Genomic DNA, 19,962 nt, shown 5'->3' with positions numbered 1-19,962 from the left:
TTGTTACTATTCCGGAATACCCGAGATTTCAGATGAAGTAGAGCGAGCCCGTGAGTATCGTCGAGGGATAGCGAATGTACCGCAGCCAGAGCCACAAACAAACCGAGAATCGGCACACAAGAAACCTGTGGTCAGGTCTGGATAGATGAGACGTCTGAGTTGACAGTTTCGGCTCCAAAGCGGCGTGGAAAGAATTGACGCTCCGGGGGTCTAGCTGTTGAAGTGAATGACAGCTCCCTGATGGCAGCTGTGGTGGTGGACGGATGCTTGCTCGATGCGGACGCGGTGCCAGATGTTTTTTCGGCTCCTAATGTGGTTCCGCCGCCTTCGATACAGACACAACCGAATCAATCAGAATTCCACCCGAGCCTATGAATTTAAGCATGCGAATCCCCCAGCCTGAGGGACAACATGTCTGCCCAGAAGGGTGGAGCCAGGGGAGGTTGATCGTTCGGGTATACCCGTCATTTTGCGGGGAATATGGAAGGCTGTGCAAGGTTAGCTGCCAGCCAGAATCGCATTGACACACTGTGACATAACCGCTGCCATGACCACAGTCCAACCAACCGGATAGACAAAGTGTAGAGTAGTAACGCCAGAGACTGTTATCATCAAGGGACGGGTCGATTTCTTAGATACAGTCCCGCAAAGAATACTCCTCATGAATAAGCGTTACTGCAAGAATGCCATCGGCGCTTCGTCTCACCGTGAAAAACGTTCAAAGTGATGCAAAGAAACAAAATAGAGCTGGGCGCCGATCGCAAGAAGGGTATTGAGTCGCTGAAAAAGAAACGCCCGTCATAATGGAACCGAAACCGGTGGCTGTAGCAGCGCAGGTAGGAAGACTGGATAGTCATCTGCGAACAATCGAGTGGCGCGGAGGGGGTGCACAGCACCATGGTCTGAAGTCAGACCAGCTCGGAAGACCATGCCTTGGTCGTTCGGAAACCGTGGAGCAGTGGACTTCACCAGAGCAGTGCAGTCGTTGAACCGTTGAAATTGCCGACGACGCTGCTTATCAGGACGGCAGTCGAGTAAGCCCGCGGAGAAGGTTGGATCGACGAGTAGAAGCCCTTTGGTTCCAGGATGAGCTTCCGAGAAAATGTCCGATATGACGCGACGCAGAGCGGTATTATCGCTTGCCACATGGCAAAGGCGATTGCGATTGCGATGAATGCATAGACGATCGACTTTCCCCAAAAGTCCATGACGTAAAGGCCGTAAGTGACTTCAAATCGGTAAATCTTGTCATTTAGAAGGTCACGCAGTGACTCGAAGACACGAATCCGCTGCTGGGGCTCGGCTTTCTCCAAGAACAGGGAGCTCTTCATGTGGTGGTCCATGGCGATGCCCGTATCCAGTGGAAGAGACCAATTGTCTGGCGCAAAAGGGGAGCCGTATGGCCTTGGTTGAGTTTATCTGATATCAAGTCAGACTTATGTCCTAGTGACCTCCCGCCTCAGTGACCAAAGGCCCTTGTGACCCAGGAATAAGAGCTTACCTGATGCTGGCTCCTGGCCTTGCCGAGCTGGTCCAAAACTACGGATAGGATAAGACAAAAGAGTGCTACGTGAAAATTGAACCTGTCAAAGAGCAGTGATGGTGAAAGAACCAGACACAGGAGCGATGTGTGTTTGTATTCATACTGTCCCATGGACAAGGGTCATGGAAAACTGCGATCAGTCAAGCTACTCAAATGCCTCGATCTTGGCCCAAGAGTCTGATGCGGTCAAAAAGAAAGCTCAAGCGACGACGGGAGACCATACCGCATTAGGCAGTTTGCGAAAAAGCTACCGCAGAAAGGCTCCGTCATAAGGTCAGTGCAGCGGTTAGCAAGCAATTCTCGGTGGACTTCGGTACACATGCTGCAGAGAACTCTCTCATCCCTTCCGGTTGATACCCGTCCTTACATCATATACTACTACGTTCGATGGGAGGGCTGTGCTTTTGGGTTCGCTTGTGGCTCTCATGGTGCGCAGAGTCGTTGTGAGTTGGTCTTGGACGCGGTGCTGTAGTCACTGTACTCCTGGGTTTTCGAGTTGCCCTTGAACAGATCTCGGCGAGAGATCGCTCAAAGGTTCAAAGCTCTGCAAGCCTCCACCAGCCGCCGCGAGGAAGAGAAAAGCCCATGAGCTGCCGCTTCGGCAGAGGGCGGCGGCCAATCCAAGCAGACGAATGGAGTAATGGAGACTCGTGCACATGGCTGGGGTGTCTTTCAGGCGCGAAATTCGGTTTTATCGGCACGGAGCTTGGGTGTGCTGCATCCGAATTGCATCCAGCTTGCGGCGTGAAAAGTCCGAGAGAAGTCGGATGCTGACTCTTGCTGCTGAGTTGGAGTAAAAGGCAGAGTGCATGTATCCCACAGGCACTATGATGGGCATCCACCCAAGGCTTGGTCTCAAACGAATGCTCCTTGTTCCTGGTGTCGAGGGCATCGTTGGTCAACGTGCTTGGCAGGAGTTGTGCCTGCAGTCTTTTGCTGGGACGTATGACCTTGGCGAACGCACGAGAGGACGACAGGACGTCAAGGTTCAATTGTTAGAAGCTGGGCGAAAGGAAAAGACGGGTCCCAGGTCGTCGTCGTCGTCTGTCGGCTGACGGCGACGATCGTTGCTCCAGTCGGGTTAAACTGGGCCGGAGTGGACTAGCGACTCAGCAGCCCAAGATATGCGCTTACATGAGCAAGCCTCTTGACTCGCGGCGGGCACGCGTTTCCAATCGCGTTCGCGTTCGCGTTCTCGAGCGCGCCTTCCCTTTCACGCATACCCTAGCCTGAGCTTCATCAACACCAAAGCCCTTCAATGTAGCGTGGCCCGCTACAGTCAAACCAAACCATATGCCTGCCGCTACCATGGCCCCGCCGGCCAAACGAGTCCTCGCTGAGACGACAAACACCCGCCGCAACATTGCCGACTCTCCGCAGTCAGCCAAGAAGCGCAAGCTCAATGGAATCTCTGCCAGAGCTCCTGCCAAAACTGCCCCCGTCTCTTCAAGTCAGCCCAAGAGCCAGTTCGAGGAGCAGTTGGAGCAGCTTTCGCAAAATATCAGCGACCTCAAGCATGCCAACTCGGAGAAGGACCAACAATGGGAACGTCCCAGCCTCGATGGCTTCGATCCCAAATCGCAAGAGCTGTGCTTTCAGCAGATTGACGCCGAAGAGGGAACAATCCACGGAGGAAGCACCACTGTAAAGCTGTTTGGAGTGACTGAGGTAATGCTTTCTACACCTGCTGCGTGTACTTGACTAATTTGGTGCAGGCTGGCCACTCTGTTCTTCTCCATGTCACCGACTTCAAACACTACCTCTATGTCGCCGCCCCAATCTCTTTTCAGCCCAGTGATTGCCGCCCGTTCAAGGCCTACCTCGAGACCCAAATAGCTCAGCACCAACCCGCGATACACTCTGTGGAAATTGAGCAAAAAGAGAACATCTATGGCTTCCAAGGCAATCAAAAGAGCCCGTACCTCAAAATTACCGTTGCCGACCCGAAATTCATAAATCGAGTGCGCATGACGATTCAAAGCGGAAATGCCAACTACAAGGGTCTGTGGAAGGGCGCGGAAGGCGACATTTTGACCTTTGACAGCATCCAGTATGTGCTCAGATTCATGGTGGACTGCAAGGTATGCTTCCGAATCTACAGCGTGATTCAGTCATTCCTGACGATGACAGCTACCCGGAATGTCCTGGGTGTCCGTGAAGGAAGGAAGATACTGGATGATCCCGCACAACAGCAGACAATCCACTTGTCAAATCGAAGCTTCGGCAAGTTATAGAGACTTGATGGCCCATCCAGCTGAAGGTCAATGGGCCAAAATGGCGCCCCTCCGCGTCCTCTCTTTCGACATTGAATGCGCTGGCCGCAAAGGCGTTTTCCCCGAGGCGAACGTGGATCCCGTCATTCAAATCGCAAACGTCGTCACTCGCTACGGAGAAGAGCAGCCTTTTGTTCGAAACGTGTTTTGCGTAGACTCTTGCGCTCTAATCACCAACGCTCAAGTCCTTTCATACGAAAAAGAGGAAAAAATGCTCACGGAATGGAAGGATTTTCTCCAAAAAGTCGACCCTGATGTTATCATCGGCTACAACATTTCCAATTTCGATTTCCCATACCTGCTCGACAGAGCGAAACACCTGAAATTGGGTACTTTCCCTTACTGGTCCCGATTGAGGAACGTCATGTCACAGGCCAAGGAGACGAATTTTTCCAGCAAACAGATGGGTAATCGCGACACCAAAGCCACCAACACCAACGGACGTCTACAACTGGACTTGCTTCAGCTGGTGCAACGAGATTATCAATTGCGGAGTTATACACTTAACTCTGTCTGCGCCCATTTCCTCAAGGAGCAAAAGGAAGATGTCCACCACACCATGATCACCGAGCTGTTCAATGGAGATGAAAACTCGAGGCGGCGTCTAGCTGTTTACTGCTTGAAAGACGCGTACCTTCCACTGCGCTTGATGGACAAACTTATGTGCTTGGTCAACTACACAGAAATGGCCAGAGTCACAGGTGTTCCTTTCAACTACCTTCTTTCCAGAGGACAGCAGGTGAAATTCCTAAGTCAACTTTTCCGGAAAGCCTTGGAGCAAGACCTCGTCATTCCGAACTTGTCCGTAAACAGCACGGATGAGCAATATGAAGGTGCCACAGTCATCGAACCGACACGTGGATACTACGACGTGCCTATTGCCACACTGGATTTCGCCTCTCTTTATCCCAGCATCATGCAAGCTCACAATCTTTGTTACACCACGCTGCTGAACAAGACTGCTATTGAGAAACTGAAATTGAAGAAAGACGAAGACTACATCGTCACACCCAATGGCGATATGTTTTGCACTTCAAAAGTACGCAAGGGTCTGTTGTCCCAAATTCTGGAAGAACTTCTGGGCGCCAGAAAACGCGCCAAAAAGGAGCTCGCCATCGAGACGGATGCATTCAAAAAGGCTATTCTCAACGGTCGCCAACTTGCTTTGAAAGTCAGTGCCAATTCCGTGTACGGTCTGACTGGAGCTACCAACGGAAAGTTACCTTGCCTGGCAATCGCCAGTAGCACCACTAGTTATGGTCGCCAGATGATTGAGAAGACCAAGGATGAAGTCGAGAAACATTACACCATAGCCAACGGCTATTCGCACGACTCTCAAGTCATCTACGGCGATACTGATTCGGTCATGATCAAATTTGGACCTTCGGACCTACCGAAAGTCATGGAGCTTGGACAAGAAGCAGCCGATCACGTCTCGTCCAAGTTTGTGAAGCCAATCAAGCTTGAGTTCGAGAAGGTCTACTTTCCGTACCTGCTCATCAACAAGAAAAGGTACGCTGGGTTGTACTACAGCCGACCGGACAAGTGGGACAAGATGGATACGAAAGGTATCGAGACCGTCCGCCGTGACAATTGCCGCTTGGTTCAGACCGTCATTGAGACTTCCCTGCGAATGCTGCTCATTGACAGAGACGTCAATGGTGCTCAAGAGTAAGCCATGGCCCGTTTTTGAATCAAGACATGAGCTGACAAGGTGCTAGATTTGTGAAGGAGACCATCTCTGACCTTCTCCAAAACAAGATCGACATGTCGAACCTGGTGATCACAAAAGCACTTTCAAAGTCTGACTACGCCGCCAAGCAAGCCCATGTCGAGCTCGCCGAACGCATGAGAAAGCGCGATGCTGGATCTGCACCAGCCCTGGGTGACCGCGTTGCCTACGTGATTGTCAAAGGTGCCGCGGATTCCAAAAACTACGAGAAGTCTGAAGACCCTATCTACGTTCTGGAAAACAATCTTCCCATCGATACCAAATACTACCTCGACAACCAACTGTCCAAACCACTAGGTCGTATCTTCGAGCCAATTCTCGGCGAGAAGAAGGCTGCCCAGCTGCTGACTGGCGAACACACTCGCACCATTAGCGTTGCTGCTCCAACCATGGGCGGGTTGATGAAGTTTGCGAAGAAGACTGCCACATGCATGGGCTGCAAGAAACCAATGACCAATGCCACGGAGAAAGACGGGGCAGTGTGCGAAAACTGCAGGCCAAGATTTGGAGAGTTGTACCAAAAGACACTTTCCAAAGTTAGCGAGCTCGAGGTACGATTCGCTCGCCTTTGGACGCAATGTCAAAGATGCCAGGGCAGCGTCCACAACGAGGTCATTTGCAGCAGCAGAGATTGCCCTATCTTCTATATGAGAATGAAAGCGAAGAAAGATGTGGAGGACTCTGGCAAGGAATTGGTTCGATTCGACAAGGATGCCACGATTTGGTAGGCGGCCGGTTCAGACTCGAGGAGTATATCCACTCCAAGGGCTGTCATGGACTTGTCAGGGTGTTGAAAGATTGATGTTGCGGCAAGCGGTCGTTCGATGGATTTTTACGGCGTTGCTCTGGATGAGCTTGGGACATGCATAAAATGATACCAGACACAAATACATGTTTTCTTGAACGGGTTTGCTACAAAATGCTGTGCATGTTTTCCGCGAAAAGTGAAACTACCAGACCGTAGATGGATGGGAACGCTGTTTGATCTGTTTGCACCACGCCGATAAGCCGGAGTTAAGCACGGACTCATGGTAGCTCACGGGGACCTGGCGCCGACATACCTCTCCGACTCCAACCACAACCCAGCTCCAGCACCACCTCAAACAACATGGACAACGCTATCAAGAGCTGGGGTAATTGCCCAACGATCTGCATCGCCTATCTCAAAGCGCTAACCGTTCTGTAGAGCTCGAGAACTCAATCAAACTCGTTGACCCTGCCCGCGACGCCCTCTTCAACTACTCTCCCGCCGACCAAAAAGCCATTAACGATGCACGACCCTGGAGGAGCGATCCGAATTGGTTCAAACATGTCAGAATCTCGGCGGTAGCTCTGTTAAAGATGGTCATGCACGCGCGATCCGGCGGCTCAATTGAAGTCATGGGCCTCATGCTCGGCTCAGTGCACGGCGACACCTTTGTCGTCACCGACGCGCTGCGCTTGCCTGTTGAAGGAACAGAAACACGTGTCAACGCCCAAGACGAAGCGAACGAGTACATGGTCGAATACCTGTCAAAGTCGCGCGAAGCAGGGCAGCTCGAGAACGCCATCGGCTGGTACCACAGCCACCCGGGATACGGCTGCTGGCTGTCAGGCATCGACGTCAACACGCAGGTGCAACAGCAGACATTCAACGACCCATTTCTCGCAGTCGTCATCGACCCGGACCGCACTGTCAGCGCCGGCAAGGTCGAAATTGGCGCGTTCAGGACATACCCAGACAACTACAAGCCCGAGGCAGCAACGACGGGCGATGGCTTTCAGACAATTCCGCTCGGCAAAATCGAAGACTTTGGCGCGCACAGCAACCGCTACTACTCGCTCGAGGTGTCGCATTTCAAGTCGACGCTCGACTCCAAGATCCTTGAGAGCTTGTGGAACAAGTACTGGGTCGGCACTCTCTCATCCTCTCCGCTGCTCACGAACCGTGATTACGGAACAAACCAGATTGCGGACCTGGCGCGCAAGATCCAAGAAGCTGAGTCGGCCAAGAACGGCATTGGCGGAGGCCTCTGGGGCAGGTTGAAGAGCGAAAAGTCAAGCGCCGGCGAAGATGAGCGCCTCGAGAAGCTCGCCAGGGCCGGAGAGAAGATTGCACAAGAGGAGAAGATGGGATTGTTGGCAGCGGAGGTCAAGGAGAAGGTGTTTGCGGTCGACCACCAGCCGCAGAAGGATGTCGATACGGAGATGAAGGCCTAGTCTTCGGCGGTACAGCATGGCCGAGAGGAGTTGCGGGAAAATTCATGATTTTGACGAGGTTCTGATTTCAGGGCATGGCCAGGCGTTTAGATGGCATGGCGAGCTGGCAACGCAGCTCAAGGCTGTCGTTGGGGCGGGAGGTCTTGGTCTTGCTCATCCCAAGACCATATTGAGATGGTGGCTCGGATTCGAGTGAAACACTTCATCTAGAGTTTCAAAATTCCCTTCATCACAAACAGCATTGTCTTCAACTCGGCATGGCTGGTTCGCTTTAAGCTGTCAATTTGAATGAATGCTGTAACGTTCTGTCTGGTCCCAGGCTAACGAGGACTGCTATGGGTCCGCGTGCGTTTGCTGCCCAGGGCATCTATGTGTTGACTGTATGATAATCTATCAAGACGTCTATTGCCTTTTGTTATTACAGGCTCATGCATCTCAGGCTCTCTGCTTTTCACAAACATCTTCGTCTTGAAAACAGCGAAGCACCCAGCCCCTGTGTCCACATACTGAAAATCCTCAGGCCAGCTTGTTCGTCCTTCGGGCGTCTTGAGATTCACGACTAAGCGCTGTGCACATGTCAGAAGTCCGCACAGCCGGTGCAAGCGGCAGCTGTGCAGCGCTCTCGAGAAGTGGGCCGATTCCACGGCTCTAGTTCTCCTAAGACAAACCCAAGAGGACAACGATGTCTCATAAACTCTGTTGCCTGACTGCGTGTGCAATAGGATCAATGTCCGCTCTTTCATCGCGTGAACCTATCAGCACGTAGGTCGGTCAGAAACGACCCAGTCCGCCCTCCCAAATTCTGAGTTTGCCGTCTTCGGACTTGAGTCGCAGGCGATTGAGTCGAGTCAGCGTCTCGTTGGCGCTCTTCCCTCATCCTTCTTTGCTCTCGTTCGTAGGCGCTTTCCTGTCTGTAGTTGCTCTCCTGTCTGGGCATGCCCCTGTGCCTACGGTACCCAGGATCTTCGAGTGCAGCTCGACGCTCCCGATTTCTTGCCTGCATTTCTTCTGCAACTGCTTGCCTCCGCTTCTCCTCCTCCTTGATCTTGTATCTCGAAACCTTTTTCGACTTTTTCGACGTGTCCTCGTCCTCGGCCTTCTGCGCTTCTGCCGCCGCCGCCGCCGCCTCCTCCTTTTGCTTCTCTTGCTCCTCCGCCACTTTCTCTTTGGGTTTGCCGTAAAACAGACTCAAGACGCGGCCGACTTCGCCTTCGGCCTCGGCGTACTCTTTTATGCCAGGGATCGATGCAGCCGTTTCCTTTATCTTTTTGTGCACAGCTTCAATCTCTTCAGGCGTGGCGGTACGTCCGCGCTTCTTCGGTCCCAGGACAACCTCGACGCGCAGGCCCTGCTCCAGGAATTGCGTCATTCGTTTCATTTGGTTGTCGAGGTCGTGCTTTGCGATTGACCAGGTAATCTCAACCACCTTGGTGAGGTCGTCCCACGTCTTTTTCTTCTTGTTCTTTTCCTTCTCCATGTTTCTCAGCTCGTCTTTGGGGACTGTTCGGCAAACGGGATACGGGTGTTCGTGGTCTTCTTGCGCCTTGGCGACTTGCAGCAGGAAGTATGAGATGCGGTCCATGTCTTTGAGGACGTCTCTGAGGCGCTGCTTTGGCACAAATGTCCCGTCATCCTGGACTATGTTGACGTAGAGGGAGCCGATTTGTTCGTCGACGACGGACTTTTGGACGCGGGGATCTTTGTCCCTGTCTTTTGTGAACGGTTTGCGAATTGCCGTTCGGATCTGCGTGATAGGGAGAGCTACTGGTATTTGAAGCTTTGCGGCAAGGTTGAATCGAGCAGGATAGAAGGAGGGTTGGGCTAGAACACGTGTGAGGGCTTGCGCCGGCCGTATGAGTTGTCGAGGAGCTGCCATTTTGATGGGAAGTCAAGTCGAATAGTGTATTTGAAGGAAAGAGAGGCGTTGGAAGCAGCTGCGCTGGCGAAGCAAAGGTCAAATGTGGAGGTGGAGTTGGATGGAGATCCCGTCGGAGCTTGGGCGGAGGAGTACCTGGCAAAAATTCCGGTTGTCTGCGAACATCGCCGCAACACCACACGACCGCGCCAACCTCTTGCGACCATGTCTGCCGCCAAACAGGCTACCAGGCCATTACAGGCCTGCGTGAGATGTACAGGCCAGCTTCGGCCAGCACGGCTCTCTGCTCTACAAGCGCGTAGCTTCACAACCACCCCGGCCGTCGCGGAGGAAGTCGAAGCACAATCATCGACGTCCACGCCTCCGACCAATCTCACGCTCGATCCCAATCGCGTCTATCGTCCCGCCGACGAGAAAGAGCTCATCAAGACCGGAGTCTTTCCCATTGGCTCCCGAAGACGCCGCGCCGCCATTGCACGCACCGCGGAAGAGATACCTTTTGAGCAGCTGCCATACCAATGTTTCCAGGAGGCTCGCAAGGTGCTCATTGAGGAGCGAGCGGAGAAGCTCAAGGCCATCGAGACTATGCGCGGGAGGATACAGAGACTGAAGGAACAGGATCCCTCTGTGTCGGGTGGCGAGTGGGAGAAGCAGAACAGGCTGCGCAGCATGCAGAATCAGCTGGAGCAGCTCAAGATTCTCGCGGACATCAACGACCCATTGATCAAGAAGAGGTTCGAGGACGGATTAGGTTCGTATGATTGCAATCCGCGGACTAGGCACGCGCTAAGTGCTGTGATTCAGGCGACATGAACAAACCCATCTATCGCTATCTCGCCGACAAGAAGTGGCGATCGTACAAGCTCAAAATCCTCAAGCAGCGTCTCGAACAGATGTACGTCATTCCTGACGTCTACAACCCATTCCATCCTACCGCCGACGTCAACCTGGCTTTCGGCAAGCGCAAGGTCCGCACGGGCGACTTTGTAGACTCGCGGACATCTGAGAACCCCGGCACACTTGACATTCAAGTTTTCAACGCAGGAGAGATATTGGTGTCCATTGTGGTTGTCGATTCGGATGTGCCGAATATCAAAAAAGACACCTTTGATCACCGCTGCCATTTCATCGCTACCAACATCCCGATTTCCCCCACGCAAAAGACTGTCCATCTCGGACAGCTTTCGGAATCCCAAGTCGTCTTGCCGTGGCTTCCACCAGCCGCCATCAAGGGTGCGCCGTACCACCGCATGTCGGTTTGGGTGGCGGAACAGCCTGCGGGCAAGGTCGTGGAAAACGCAGCACCATCCAAAGGCAGGCAGAATTTCAACCTCCGTACCTGGATGGCCAAAAACTCCCTGAGCCCTGTTGGTGTCACTTTCTTCAGGTCAGAGTTTGACCCATGGTCAGATGAGATCGCGAAGAAGTATAGACTCCCTGGATCGGACATTGAGTTCAAGGCGCCGAAGCCGGAGAAGTTGCCGTACAAGAAGAAGGATGGCGCGAGGTACAGGTAGAAGTAAAGACGAATTCACAGACGAATGTATTACTTTAGGTCTTTGTTTCAAGAGGAATGCCGCCGGTTGTGGAAGTTCTGGTCTCCGCAGAAAGGCAGAGAGGAGTTGAACGAGATCATGCCATGTCTTTGTAACTCTTTTGGTGTCGAGAAGAGAACGAGTTTTTGCAAAGCACCTCATGGTGCATTAAAAAGAGCAAGGTTTTCAGCGCAATTAAAGATTCTTCGAATCTACGGATTTTTCTAGCGCTTGTTGGTAGTCTAGAGCCAGCGACATGCTGCCATGGCGTAGAGACGTGGACAATCTCAGCGCCTTTGACCCTCGGACCCTGACCAAACCTCAGCACCACCTCACCATGAACCGTCAAATCCAATCGTCTCAGGCCAAGCCCAAAGCGAATTCGGCGCCACATCCACTTCACCTTGCCTTTGCTATCGCAATAATCAAGAGCAAACCAGATGAGCTCTCTGTTGAAGGTGACGTTCCCAACGTCATTTTTGCTGGCACCTGACTCACATCCTCACCACTGCAGACTATATCCTCCGTCTCCGCGAGAGCTTCACACCTCGGACAGATCCTCGCAATCAGCGCGCCAGCCAGCAACGCTTCGATGCGGCCACCTTCTGGCACAAACGATGCGAACGAGCGGAAGAGACACAGGCCTCTTTGCAGGCCCAAATCATGGATCTCGAGAGGGCCCTTGACAAGATGAAGGTTGCGGCTGAGCGTGGAGAGGAAGGGTCTCATGCGGAACCTTCTCGGAAAAAGACTGCCAAAGGAGCTGCAGATTCTGCATCAAGCCGCTCCAAACGCAAGCAGGGTCCCGGCGAAATCAACGACAGCACCGTGGCCGATATTGATGCGCTAGAAGACTCTGGAAAAGGTGAATGCTCCCGGCATTGAATGCTCCTGGCATCCTCGACATGGAGCACCGCTAATGTTGCAATAGAGGGACTAGCGCTGGCGCGACATTTGTACAAAGCTCACAAGCTCTGTCACGAGGCTGATGTTAGGCATAGCGATTTATCGTATCATCTAGTTCACGCTTCAAAATCGTTGACGACCGTTGTCGTTGGTGCTCGCCGAAGGTACGAGCAGCGCATCGCGTCGAAAGGTTTCCTGGCCGCCGCAGAACAAAACGCAGTCATCCCAGAGCCGGTGATGAGTGCATACCAGACCGAGTTGAAGACAGCGTTTGATGTTGCCACCCGTTCATTCACCGGGATCCTGCGGTTGCTCAACAAGCTGGCTGGAGACGATCCAGCGGCCAAAGAGGCTACGTCCGGCGTCATATTTGGCATCGTCACGGGGTTCTCGGGAATTTTGGACGATATGAGAGAGACGGCGCGGTCTCAGGCTGGCTCAGGCCTGTCAGATGCAGGAAGCGGCCAGGCTCGCCGGGGCCAAAAGATGAAGAAGCCTCAGGATGAGCTCGACGTGGCCCATGAACTTTTCAAGTTCCTCTTCAGCTGCCTTGCCGCGCCATCACCTACCGACCTCCTCCACCGCCAGGTGTTTGAAGGGTTTCTCTTCGTAATTCTCCAGCGGTGTGGTAAGCGCGTTTTCCAGTGCAGCTTTGGCCACGTTTCGACCGGAACCGTCGAAGGAGACATCCACGCTTGGAACCACCCAGAGAGCAATGAGCCTACGGCCGGCTCGATAGACGACCGGGTCTTGAGCCTCGAGCTTCAGTATTTGATCCTTCTCTTCCGACGCGCAGTCGCCGTTGCACCGAAATACCTGGTTCAAGAGGAACCTGCGTCGACATCAGCAAAGCCAAAGAGGCAACGCACAGCAACCGGTGCAACTCGCAAGATCCCATTGAAAGCCACGACATCGTCGCTTCGAGCTGGACTTGGGCTTATTGCAAGAAAGCGGCTGCAGCAGACCCTCTTCAACGCCGTCTTCGAGGACAGCGCGGATAATGATGAATTCATGGATTGTTTGCGCATGCCTACTCAGCCAGTGTCTGCACCGCAAATTCCAAAAGTGGAGCCGAAGGATATCAAGAGCTGGTTTGAAGAAGAACTGTGGAATGTTTTGGGCTGGGACGTACTCCAGCAAGCTGTCGAGGGCTCTTAGTCTCCTGGCTTCCGACGTGAGCTGGTTCGTCGCTTTCTTGCTTGATCGCTTGCGATCCACAGGGTTTGAAATTGTTTTGCTTGGTCCGAACGCGCAACTCCGTACTCGCTACATGCCCGGATGTACACCACTTTTGCTTCATTTGCTGGCCTAGTCCTACAAGTAATGCCGTCCACGCCCCCCGACATTCTCTCAGTCTAGCTTCAGGATCCGTACTGCGTTACCCCCCAGCACAGCTTTTGCGGCTGCCTCATCCCCACCAAACGCCGACTTGATTGCTGCATAATTCGTCTTGACGCTCAGCCATTCAGTTTCGTCTTCATCCAAGGGTGGAAAGAATGGGTGATCGGTTCCTGTCATCATTAGCACTCGATTTTCAAGTATCATTTTCGCCATCGAGACTTACCGAACATGAGTCTGTCTGCGCCGCTCGCCTCGACAGCCGCCTTGAGTCCCACCTCTGAATAAATCACCGCATCGAGGTAAATATTTTTCTTCAGCACATCCCACACATTCCTCATTTTCTCGAGTCTGCCCTCTTTCTTCAAGTGGCCATCATGGTTGATGCAGCTTTCGATTCTGCCAGCCAAGAATGGGAGCGTGCCGCCTGAATGCGCTATCAAGATGTCCAGCTCTTTGAAACGCTCCCACACGCCACTGAGGAGCATTCTTGTGACCGCGATAGTGGTCTCCAATGGGAATCCCAGAGAAAGAGGCAGAACATGGCCATAATCTCCGGCCCGCGGTCCGTACACATCTGACGGCAATCCGTAATGTGGGTGCAGAAAAATCAGCAGTTTTTGCTCCTCCAGTGCCGCATAAATTGGGTCCAGCGCCGGATCATCCAAACCCTTGCCCAGCCCTGAAGTTCCCATGATGATTCCGCGCATGAACTTCAAGGTCTTGAGTCTCTTCACTTCTTCAACCACCGTCTCCGCAGGCGCACTCAACGGGAGCGTCCCAAAAGCGTACAGCCGGCCCGGATACTGGCCGCAGATGGCGTCCACTTCGTCGTTGATACTGCATGCAGCTGCACCCGCCTCGTCCGGTGGAAGAAAGTCAAGCCACGGGTTGGCGAGCGAGATGACGGATTTTTCTATGCCATGGGCGTCCATGAACTTGAGTTTCTCTTTGATGTCAAAGTACTCGGGTCCGATGGGGCGACCGCGTGCTGTGCTTGGCTTGTCCGGGGCATCTTCGCCAGGCAGAATGATCAGACGGGCATTCTGAGGGGCGTCTGGAAAATTGCGGACATAAGGGACGGTGGTGCGAGTCCGCAGGAGGGACATGTACGAGGGCGGGTACACGTGAGTGTGCACGTCGACGGTCGGCATTTTCGCGGTATTGAAGCTCAACAAGAAGATGTCGAGATGGTGTTGCCGTACGCGACTTCCTGAGATATTGAGACAGAGTTGCTTGAGGTTCGTTTAAAGACACGACTCTATTACCTAACCATGCAGACAGGTCAAAAGGGTCTGGGGTCCGCAACAACAGCGACAGTTGCGTCGGAACCCACCGACTGTCGGGTCCCGTGCAGTGCGGCCGTTATCCTGGGCACACCCGCAATCGATATCTGGAGAAAGGGATATCGCGGAGGACCGCCTGTTGGCCGACGGTGCCTGAGGATCCCGTGTTCCCCGCTAGATAAGCTCCCCCGCGGCGTTATCACCCCATTTCCTGTTTTGTACCTGCCCTTTTCCGCTGTAACTATCACAAGAGCGGGGCAAGCCACGCCTCTGCATCGCGTGCTTAAATGTTCCAGTCCAACATCAGCTATGACTGCACGTCCAAGGATCACCACTCGCCTTTAGCTTCTCGATTCGTCCCGCATATTCCGTCCTCTCAGCCCCAGAATTGATCTCCAGCAGTCTACGCCCACTCCAGAGCAATCCTCCAACCTCAAAATGGACTCTCCTTACTATAAACCTCGAGATCAGGCGTTCCTTGGCCGCAATGGTGAATCTACAGTCGCTGCGGACTCTGGGGCATTTGCCGTCGAAAAGGACGGCCTCAACATTCCTGTACGATCCACCTGCCGCGAGTCAAGACCCTTGGTTCCCATTGGCTCCATAGCTAACCTTTGAGTCTGCAACAGCTCATCGATTTTGAAGTTTTCCACAGTGGTGATGATCTGCAGCGCCTTGAGACTGGTAGAAGGATTGTGAACGGCTTCCAAGGGGCAGGCTTTATCTATTTTAAGAATATCCCAATCCCGCCATGGGCAGTTCAGACTGCTTTCACTGGAAGCGCCCAGTTTTTCGCACGGCCACAAGACCAAAAAGATACCCTGGCCTGGTATAGCGCAAAGGCCAATCGCGGTTACGTTGCCCATGGACGCGAAAAAGTCACCCGGGCTGATTTTGCCGGCGACGTGGATGCGTTGCGGAAGGCTGTGCCCGACCTCAAGGAGAGCATGGAAATTGGACGCGACGACGAGCCGGACTGTCCGAACATGTGGCCAGACGCGATTGACGACGAGGGCAAATTGTTCAAAAGCACGATGAAGGATTTCTGGAATGCGTGCGCACTACTGCACCAAGACATCATGAAGGCGGTTGCCCTCGGACTCGGTCTGAATGCGGACTGGTTCGACGAGTACGTTGGCAAAGGCGACAATACGCTCAGGCTGCTGCACTACCCTGAAGTCGACAAAAGCATTTTCCAAAGAGAAGACGGACAGTTGCAAGTTCGCGCTGGGGAGCATTCAGATTACGGGTCCTTAACACTCCTTTTTCAGGATTCACGCGGCGGTCTTCAAGTCCTCTCTCCCGAAGGTACCTACGTGGATGCGAAGCCGATTCCTGGAACAGTCGTTGTCAATGCCGGTGACCTGCTTGCCCGCTGGTCCAACGACACCATCCAGAGCACCAAACACCGCGTTGTCGAGCCTCCGCTACAGCCAGGGCAAGAAGACCTCGAAAAATATCCTGCGAGGTACAGCATTGCCTACTTTTGCAACCCAGACTTTGATAAGGTCATTGAAACCATTCCGAACACATACAAAAATTTGTCGGAGAGGAAATACCCGCCCGTCAAGAGTGGAGAGTACTTGGAGAAGAGGCTGAAGGAGACGTATGGATGAGACAAGTGTGCTCGTTGAAACAAGGGCGCCATCATCAGACGGCCATGTATGCTGGCAACTGACGGTCTCTTTGAGAAGTTAATTGAAGAACAGTTCACATCAACCAAGCTTTTGCAGCTCCAATCAGTGTTCGGGGATAGGCCCTGAGTCCAGCTCATGCTCCACGAGATTTTGTCAACTCCCGACTATTTTACTGGGTCTCGCATCGAAGGGTTCCCGACCATCAATATCGAGTTCACAAGTGGCCCCTCGACGTCCGTCAAGCCCTCCACGGCCACTCATTTGAGTCACTGCGCTCCATATGACAGGTGGATTGTTCCCTTCTGCTTACCGAAGTTGTTTTGCCCTGACAGCCTCGACCTACCAGCTTTCTTCCCCTTGTTTTCTTCCCGGGGGTTCTCAACTCTTTCAAAAGTCCGAATCATTCCCAAACACGATCGGAGCTCCTTGCCCCTTGCCTTACCCCTTGTAATCATAAAAAGCGGTGTCTGTTCTGCGATCACTTGTTTGGAAGTTTGAAAATGATAGCAGTCAACAACACGATCGAGTTCCTGCCTCCTCAGAGGTTGTTCCCCGGCTGAAGGGTAGCATTATATTTTGCAAAAGCTGCCGTCTATTTCAACATGGCGCGATGGCTGAGTGGTTATAGCGATAGACTAGAAATCTATTTCCTTCGGGAGCGCAGGTTCGAGTCCTGCTCGCGTCGAAGACACGTGTTACACGTGCGGGGATTTCCTTTTGCTCTTTTTACAGTCTGGAGGTCCGTGGTGATGTTAGTGAATGTGGCACCGAGGGGCGTTGGGTGGGTGGGGCGAGACTTCTCTGCCGGTTCTCAGGGTGACTTTTTGGCGCTTGCGTTAGCGTTGTGTTAGATCGGAAAGTGAGTGGCCCGCCCCAACCCTCCCCTGCTCTGGCGACCAAAACCTCGCCGGCGCCTCCGTTGATATCAGGGCCTTCTCTTCAACCATATCGAATTTCCAAGCGAGCTTCAGGTTTATCGCAGTTGCACCCATCATCTTCGTGTTGTTCCAAGCCAAGGGGCCGAGTAATGGCGCGTGTTTAGTCGTCCATTCGCTTCGCATTCCCCATTCATTTGCCTCTTCAGACCGCCTTTGCTGCCATCACTGGCGTTGTACAAGGTCCCTTTTTTTCGCCTCGTATCCCCTGTCCTGCATCCACAATGCACGCCATTTTTGATCCAAAAGCCTCGCATTTGCTCGAGTGCCGAACGCCGTGCAATCCATCCTCGTTCTCTGTTCAATCTGTCACAGAACATAAACACATTATCAACTCTATCTTGGCAGAATGGGCACAGTGCCAGAGTGGTTAATGGGTTAGACTCGAATTCTTCGTTTCGGTGTGATCTAATGGCTTCGGCCGCACAGGTTCGAGTCCTGTCTGTGTCGTATCAGCGCTTCCAGTTCGTCTGGAAGATTTCTTTTTTGTTCTTTCGGTGGTCAAATTTGCTGTGGGGCAAGGGGGAATAGTGTGGCGGTGTAGAGGTGTGGAGATGGGGGAAGGTGAGTGGACCGAAATTTTTTCAATTTTTGTTTGTTTGCGTGGGATCCTGACCGTTATTCGGCGAGCAACACTTTGAACAATGAGCTTCTGTTTGCTAGCATGATGAAGGGCGTGGCGAAGGAATCCAACGGCAAGCATGCGTTGGGGTATAGGGCCGACGCTGTTGAGCGAGCAACGCGCACAAAACACGGCGAGGCGCTGAAGGCAAAAGAGACGATTTGAAAGTGGCTTGCTCGAACTATCTAACAAGAAATAGCAGCAACCAAGCACCCAAAAGCAAGGTCTATCTACAACAAAAACACTAGGTATAGTATGGAAGCATTTCGGAAACCGCAACTCCATGCCAAATGCGCCTTCCACGACTTGCACTGACTGCTGCGGTTGCTGCATGCGATTATCCGCAGCGGTGATGCAGTTAAGAGCAGCGGGTATATACGGGATGGTTCGATTATCCTATGATGCGCTTCGCGTCGTCTTCTTTTCGCGACTCGTCGTCGTGTGAGTCTTTGTCGGGGTGCTCATCATCGCGACCTGGTTCGGGAGGGGGTTTCTTCTTGTCGGCTTTCAGGTCGTCCTTTTTGTCATCCTTTTTCTCGTCCTTGCCCTTCTTACTTCCGTCCTTTTCCTTCTCCTCTTCCTTGTTCTTCTTCTCGTCCTTGTCCTTTTCCCCGTCCTTGTTCTTCTTGCTGTCGTCCTTTTCTTTCTTCTTCTCGTCCGTAGGCTTCTGATCATCATCCTCCTTCTTGCTATCCTTGTCCGATGTTTTGTCGTCCTCATCTTTCTTGTCGTCCTTATCTTTCTCGTCACTCTCGTCTTGTTTGGATTCCTTATCCTCCTGGTCGCCCTTCTCATCCTTGTCCTTTTTCTCGTCCTCCTTCTTACCTTCTTCCTTGACCTCCTTGTCATCCTTGTCGTCTTTCTCGTCTTTCTCGTTGTGTTCCGGTTCATTGTGCACTTTGCCGATTTCCTCATGGTCCTCCTCGTTTTCCTCAGGTGGCCGTTCTTCCACGGGACGTTCTTCGTCGGGCCTCTCATCCTCGGGCGGCAGCTCCCCTTCCAGTCTACCTTCCTCGGGCGGAGGTCCTTCTGGTGGAGGCTCGTCTGGCGAGGGTTCATCGGGGGGAGGTTGTTCTGGAGGAGGGCCTTCTGGATAATACCCCTCCCGCCAGTCTTCTTCCGCCGGCTTCTCTTTAATCTCCGTCTCCCACAGGTCAATCTCGAGCTCGTCGCTCTCAAACCTGCCCATCATACCCCCTCGGTTGACCTCTATGCTTCTCAACGACTCTTCAGTTACATCGTCGAGGTCACCTTTCCACACAGCTCTCCACCGGCCTTTCATCGTCACCTTTGCCGTTTTGCCCCTCTCCCGCAGCTCCCCCAATGGCACAAGCGGGGGTTCCAAGACAATATCCTGTGCGCGACGATCGCCAGGACGCAATGCCAGCAACAGGTCCCAATGAGGCGGATATTTGCGCTTGATATCGGTTTTGTTCATCGAGATGGGCTTGTCCGAGCCCTCCGGCTTGATTTCAAAAAGACCAATTGGCAAAGCCAGAAAGTCGAGCGGTGAGTCCCATAGTAATATGGTTATGAAAGAATAGGGATGTTTGTTTTCGACAATAACTTGTATCGTGGGCGGGTCTTTGTGCACCTGGTGGAGAGTGACGGCGAGGTCGGACGTTGTTACTGGCACCTTCGGGCGTTCAATGGGTTCCAATGTGTCAGCCGGCTGGATCGAATACCCCGTGTAGTACGTGAAAGTGGTAATAAGAAAGATGACGACCAGCGCCGTAAGAAGTGGGCGCTGTCGGTAGACTCCCATGGTGACGACAACGGGAGCAGAGCGACCGGCGAGCGAGAGATGGAGTTGCAGGTCAAGAGAGAATCAGAAGGAGGGGAAGTGAAGCACGCGGGTCGTGAGACAGCGCAGCGCGATAGCGCGAGGTACCGACTCGGCCGCCGGCTGCGGCTCTTAACTTTGGCGAAGCTTCCCTCGAAAAGGATGTTCGGCGGTAGTGCTGACAATAAGGTTAGCCATTTTGGGATGCGCAAGACGGAAAAGTGAACGTGGACAGTAAACAATCCAATGACTTACTCGTCCTATGATTTTTTCGCCAGCGACCGCAAACAGGGCATT

At 53.0% G+C, this 19,962-nt stretch overlaps 9 protein-coding genes and 2 non-coding genes across 11 annotated transcripts; 7 read left to right on the top strand and 4 right to left on the bottom strand.

The window, feature by feature from the left end:
* Window positions 1-965: 965 nt before the first annotated feature.
* On the bottom strand, window positions 966-1,343 carry J3D65DRAFT_601262 (uncharacterized protein; the record flags this gene model as incomplete). The annotated part of the gene is made up of 1 exon (XM_066798025.1): window positions 966-1,343. The coding sequence occupies one exon, from the start codon at window positions 1,341-1,343 to the stop codon at window positions 966-968; it is 378 nt and encodes a 125-aa protein (XP_066658115.1).
* A 1,398-nt stretch (window positions 1,344-2,741) lies between these two features.
* J3D65DRAFT_617740 (DNA polymerase delta catalytic subunit) lies at window positions 2,742-6,452 on the top strand. Its single transcript, XM_066799582.1, has 4 exons — window positions 2,742-3,211; window positions 3,259-3,624; window positions 3,674-5,487; window positions 5,538-6,452. The coding sequence occupies exons 1-4, from the start codon at window positions 2,837-2,839 to the stop codon at window positions 6,274-6,276; spliced, it is 3,294 nt and encodes a 1,097-aa protein (XP_066658114.1). The 5' UTR covers window positions 2,742-2,836; the 3' UTR covers window positions 6,277-6,452.
* A 152-nt stretch (window positions 6,453-6,604) lies between these two features.
* On the top strand, window positions 6,605-8,112 carry J3D65DRAFT_617738 (COP9 signalosome complex subunit 5). The gene is made up of 2 exons (XM_066799581.1): window positions 6,605-6,681; window positions 6,735-8,112. The coding sequence occupies exons 1-2, from the start codon at window positions 6,657-6,659 to the stop codon at window positions 7,745-7,747; spliced, it is 1,038 nt and encodes a 345-aa protein (XP_066658113.1). The 5' UTR covers window positions 6,605-6,656; the 3' UTR covers window positions 7,748-8,112.
* On the bottom strand, window positions 8,023-9,712 carry J3D65DRAFT_617737 (uncharacterized protein). Its single transcript, XM_066799580.1, has one exon. The coding sequence runs from the start codon at window positions 9,621-9,623 to the stop codon at window positions 8,487-8,489; it is 1,137 nt and encodes a 378-aa protein (XP_066658112.1). The 5' UTR covers window positions 9,624-9,712; the 3' UTR covers window positions 8,023-8,486.
* A 68-nt stretch (window positions 9,713-9,780) lies between these two features.
* J3D65DRAFT_270099 (ribosomal protein YmL35) lies at window positions 9,781-11,277 on the top strand. The gene is made up of 2 exons (XM_066794953.1): window positions 9,781-10,374; window positions 10,428-11,277. The coding sequence occupies exons 1-2, from the start codon at window positions 9,828-9,830 to the stop codon at window positions 11,138-11,140; spliced, it is 1,260 nt and encodes a 419-aa protein (XP_066658111.1). The 5' UTR covers window positions 9,781-9,827; the 3' UTR covers window positions 11,141-11,277.
* J3D65DRAFT_270100 (uncharacterized protein) lies at window positions 11,278-13,414 on the top strand. Its single transcript, XM_066794954.1, has 3 exons — window positions 11,278-11,616; window positions 11,673-12,023; window positions 12,090-13,414. Exons 1-3 carry the CDS (start codon window positions 11,415-11,417, stop codon window positions 13,220-13,222), a joined length of 1,686 nt encoding a protein of 561 aa, XP_066658110.1. The 5' UTR covers window positions 11,278-11,414; the 3' UTR covers window positions 13,223-13,414.
* Window positions 13,195-14,829, bottom strand: J3D65DRAFT_675339 (uracil-5-carboxylate decarboxylase). The gene is made up of 2 exons (XM_066803573.1): window positions 13,629-14,829; window positions 13,195-13,575 (listed from the first exon to the last, which is right to left on the bottom strand). The coding sequence occupies exons 1-2, from the start codon at window positions 14,554-14,556 to the stop codon at window positions 13,415-13,417; spliced, it is 1,089 nt and encodes a 362-aa protein (XP_066658109.1). The 5' UTR covers window positions 14,557-14,829; the 3' UTR covers window positions 13,195-13,414.
* Window positions 14,830-15,126: 297 nt separating this feature from the next.
* J3D65DRAFT_644853 (uncharacterized protein) lies at window positions 15,127-16,304 on the top strand (the record flags this gene model as incomplete). Its single annotated transcript, XM_066802180.1, has 2 exons — window positions 15,127-15,243; window positions 15,318-16,304. The coding sequence occupies 2 exons, from the start codon at window positions 15,127-15,129 to the stop codon at window positions 16,302-16,304; spliced, it is 1,104 nt and encodes a 367-aa protein (XP_066658108.1).
* Window positions 16,305-16,929: 625 nt separating this feature from the next.
* Window positions 16,930-17,010, top strand: J3D65DRAFT_t34. The gene has a single exon. It is a non-coding gene; the product is annotated as a tRNA-Ser (tRNA).
* A 602-nt stretch (window positions 17,011-17,612) lies between these two features.
* Window positions 17,613-17,710, top strand: J3D65DRAFT_t35. The gene has a single exon. It is a non-coding gene; the product is annotated as a tRNA-Ser (tRNA).
* Window positions 17,711-17,852: 142 nt separating this feature from the next.
* On the bottom strand, window positions 17,853-19,748 carry J3D65DRAFT_270076 (uncharacterized protein). Its single transcript, XM_066794952.1, has 2 exons — window positions 18,690-19,748; window positions 17,853-18,491 (listed from the first exon to the last, which is right to left on the bottom strand). The coding sequence occupies exons 1-2, from the start codon at window positions 19,645-19,647 to the stop codon at window positions 18,274-18,276; spliced, it is 1,176 nt and encodes a 391-aa protein (XP_066658107.1). The 5' UTR covers window positions 19,648-19,748; the 3' UTR covers window positions 17,853-18,273.
* Window positions 19,749-19,962: the final 214 nt, after the last annotated feature.

Source organism: Phyllosticta citribraziliensis (assembly GCF_038025025.1).
Source record: "Phyllosticta citribraziliensis strain CPC 17464 chromosome Unknown J3D65scaffold_3, whole genome shotgun sequence".
Lineage (NCBI taxonomy): Eukaryota > Fungi > Ascomycota > Dothideomycetes > Botryosphaeriales > Phyllostictaceae > Phyllosticta > Phyllosticta citribraziliensis.
Note: the sequence above shows the minus strand (reverse complement) of the source record. Positions and strands in the feature narration are given on the sequence as shown.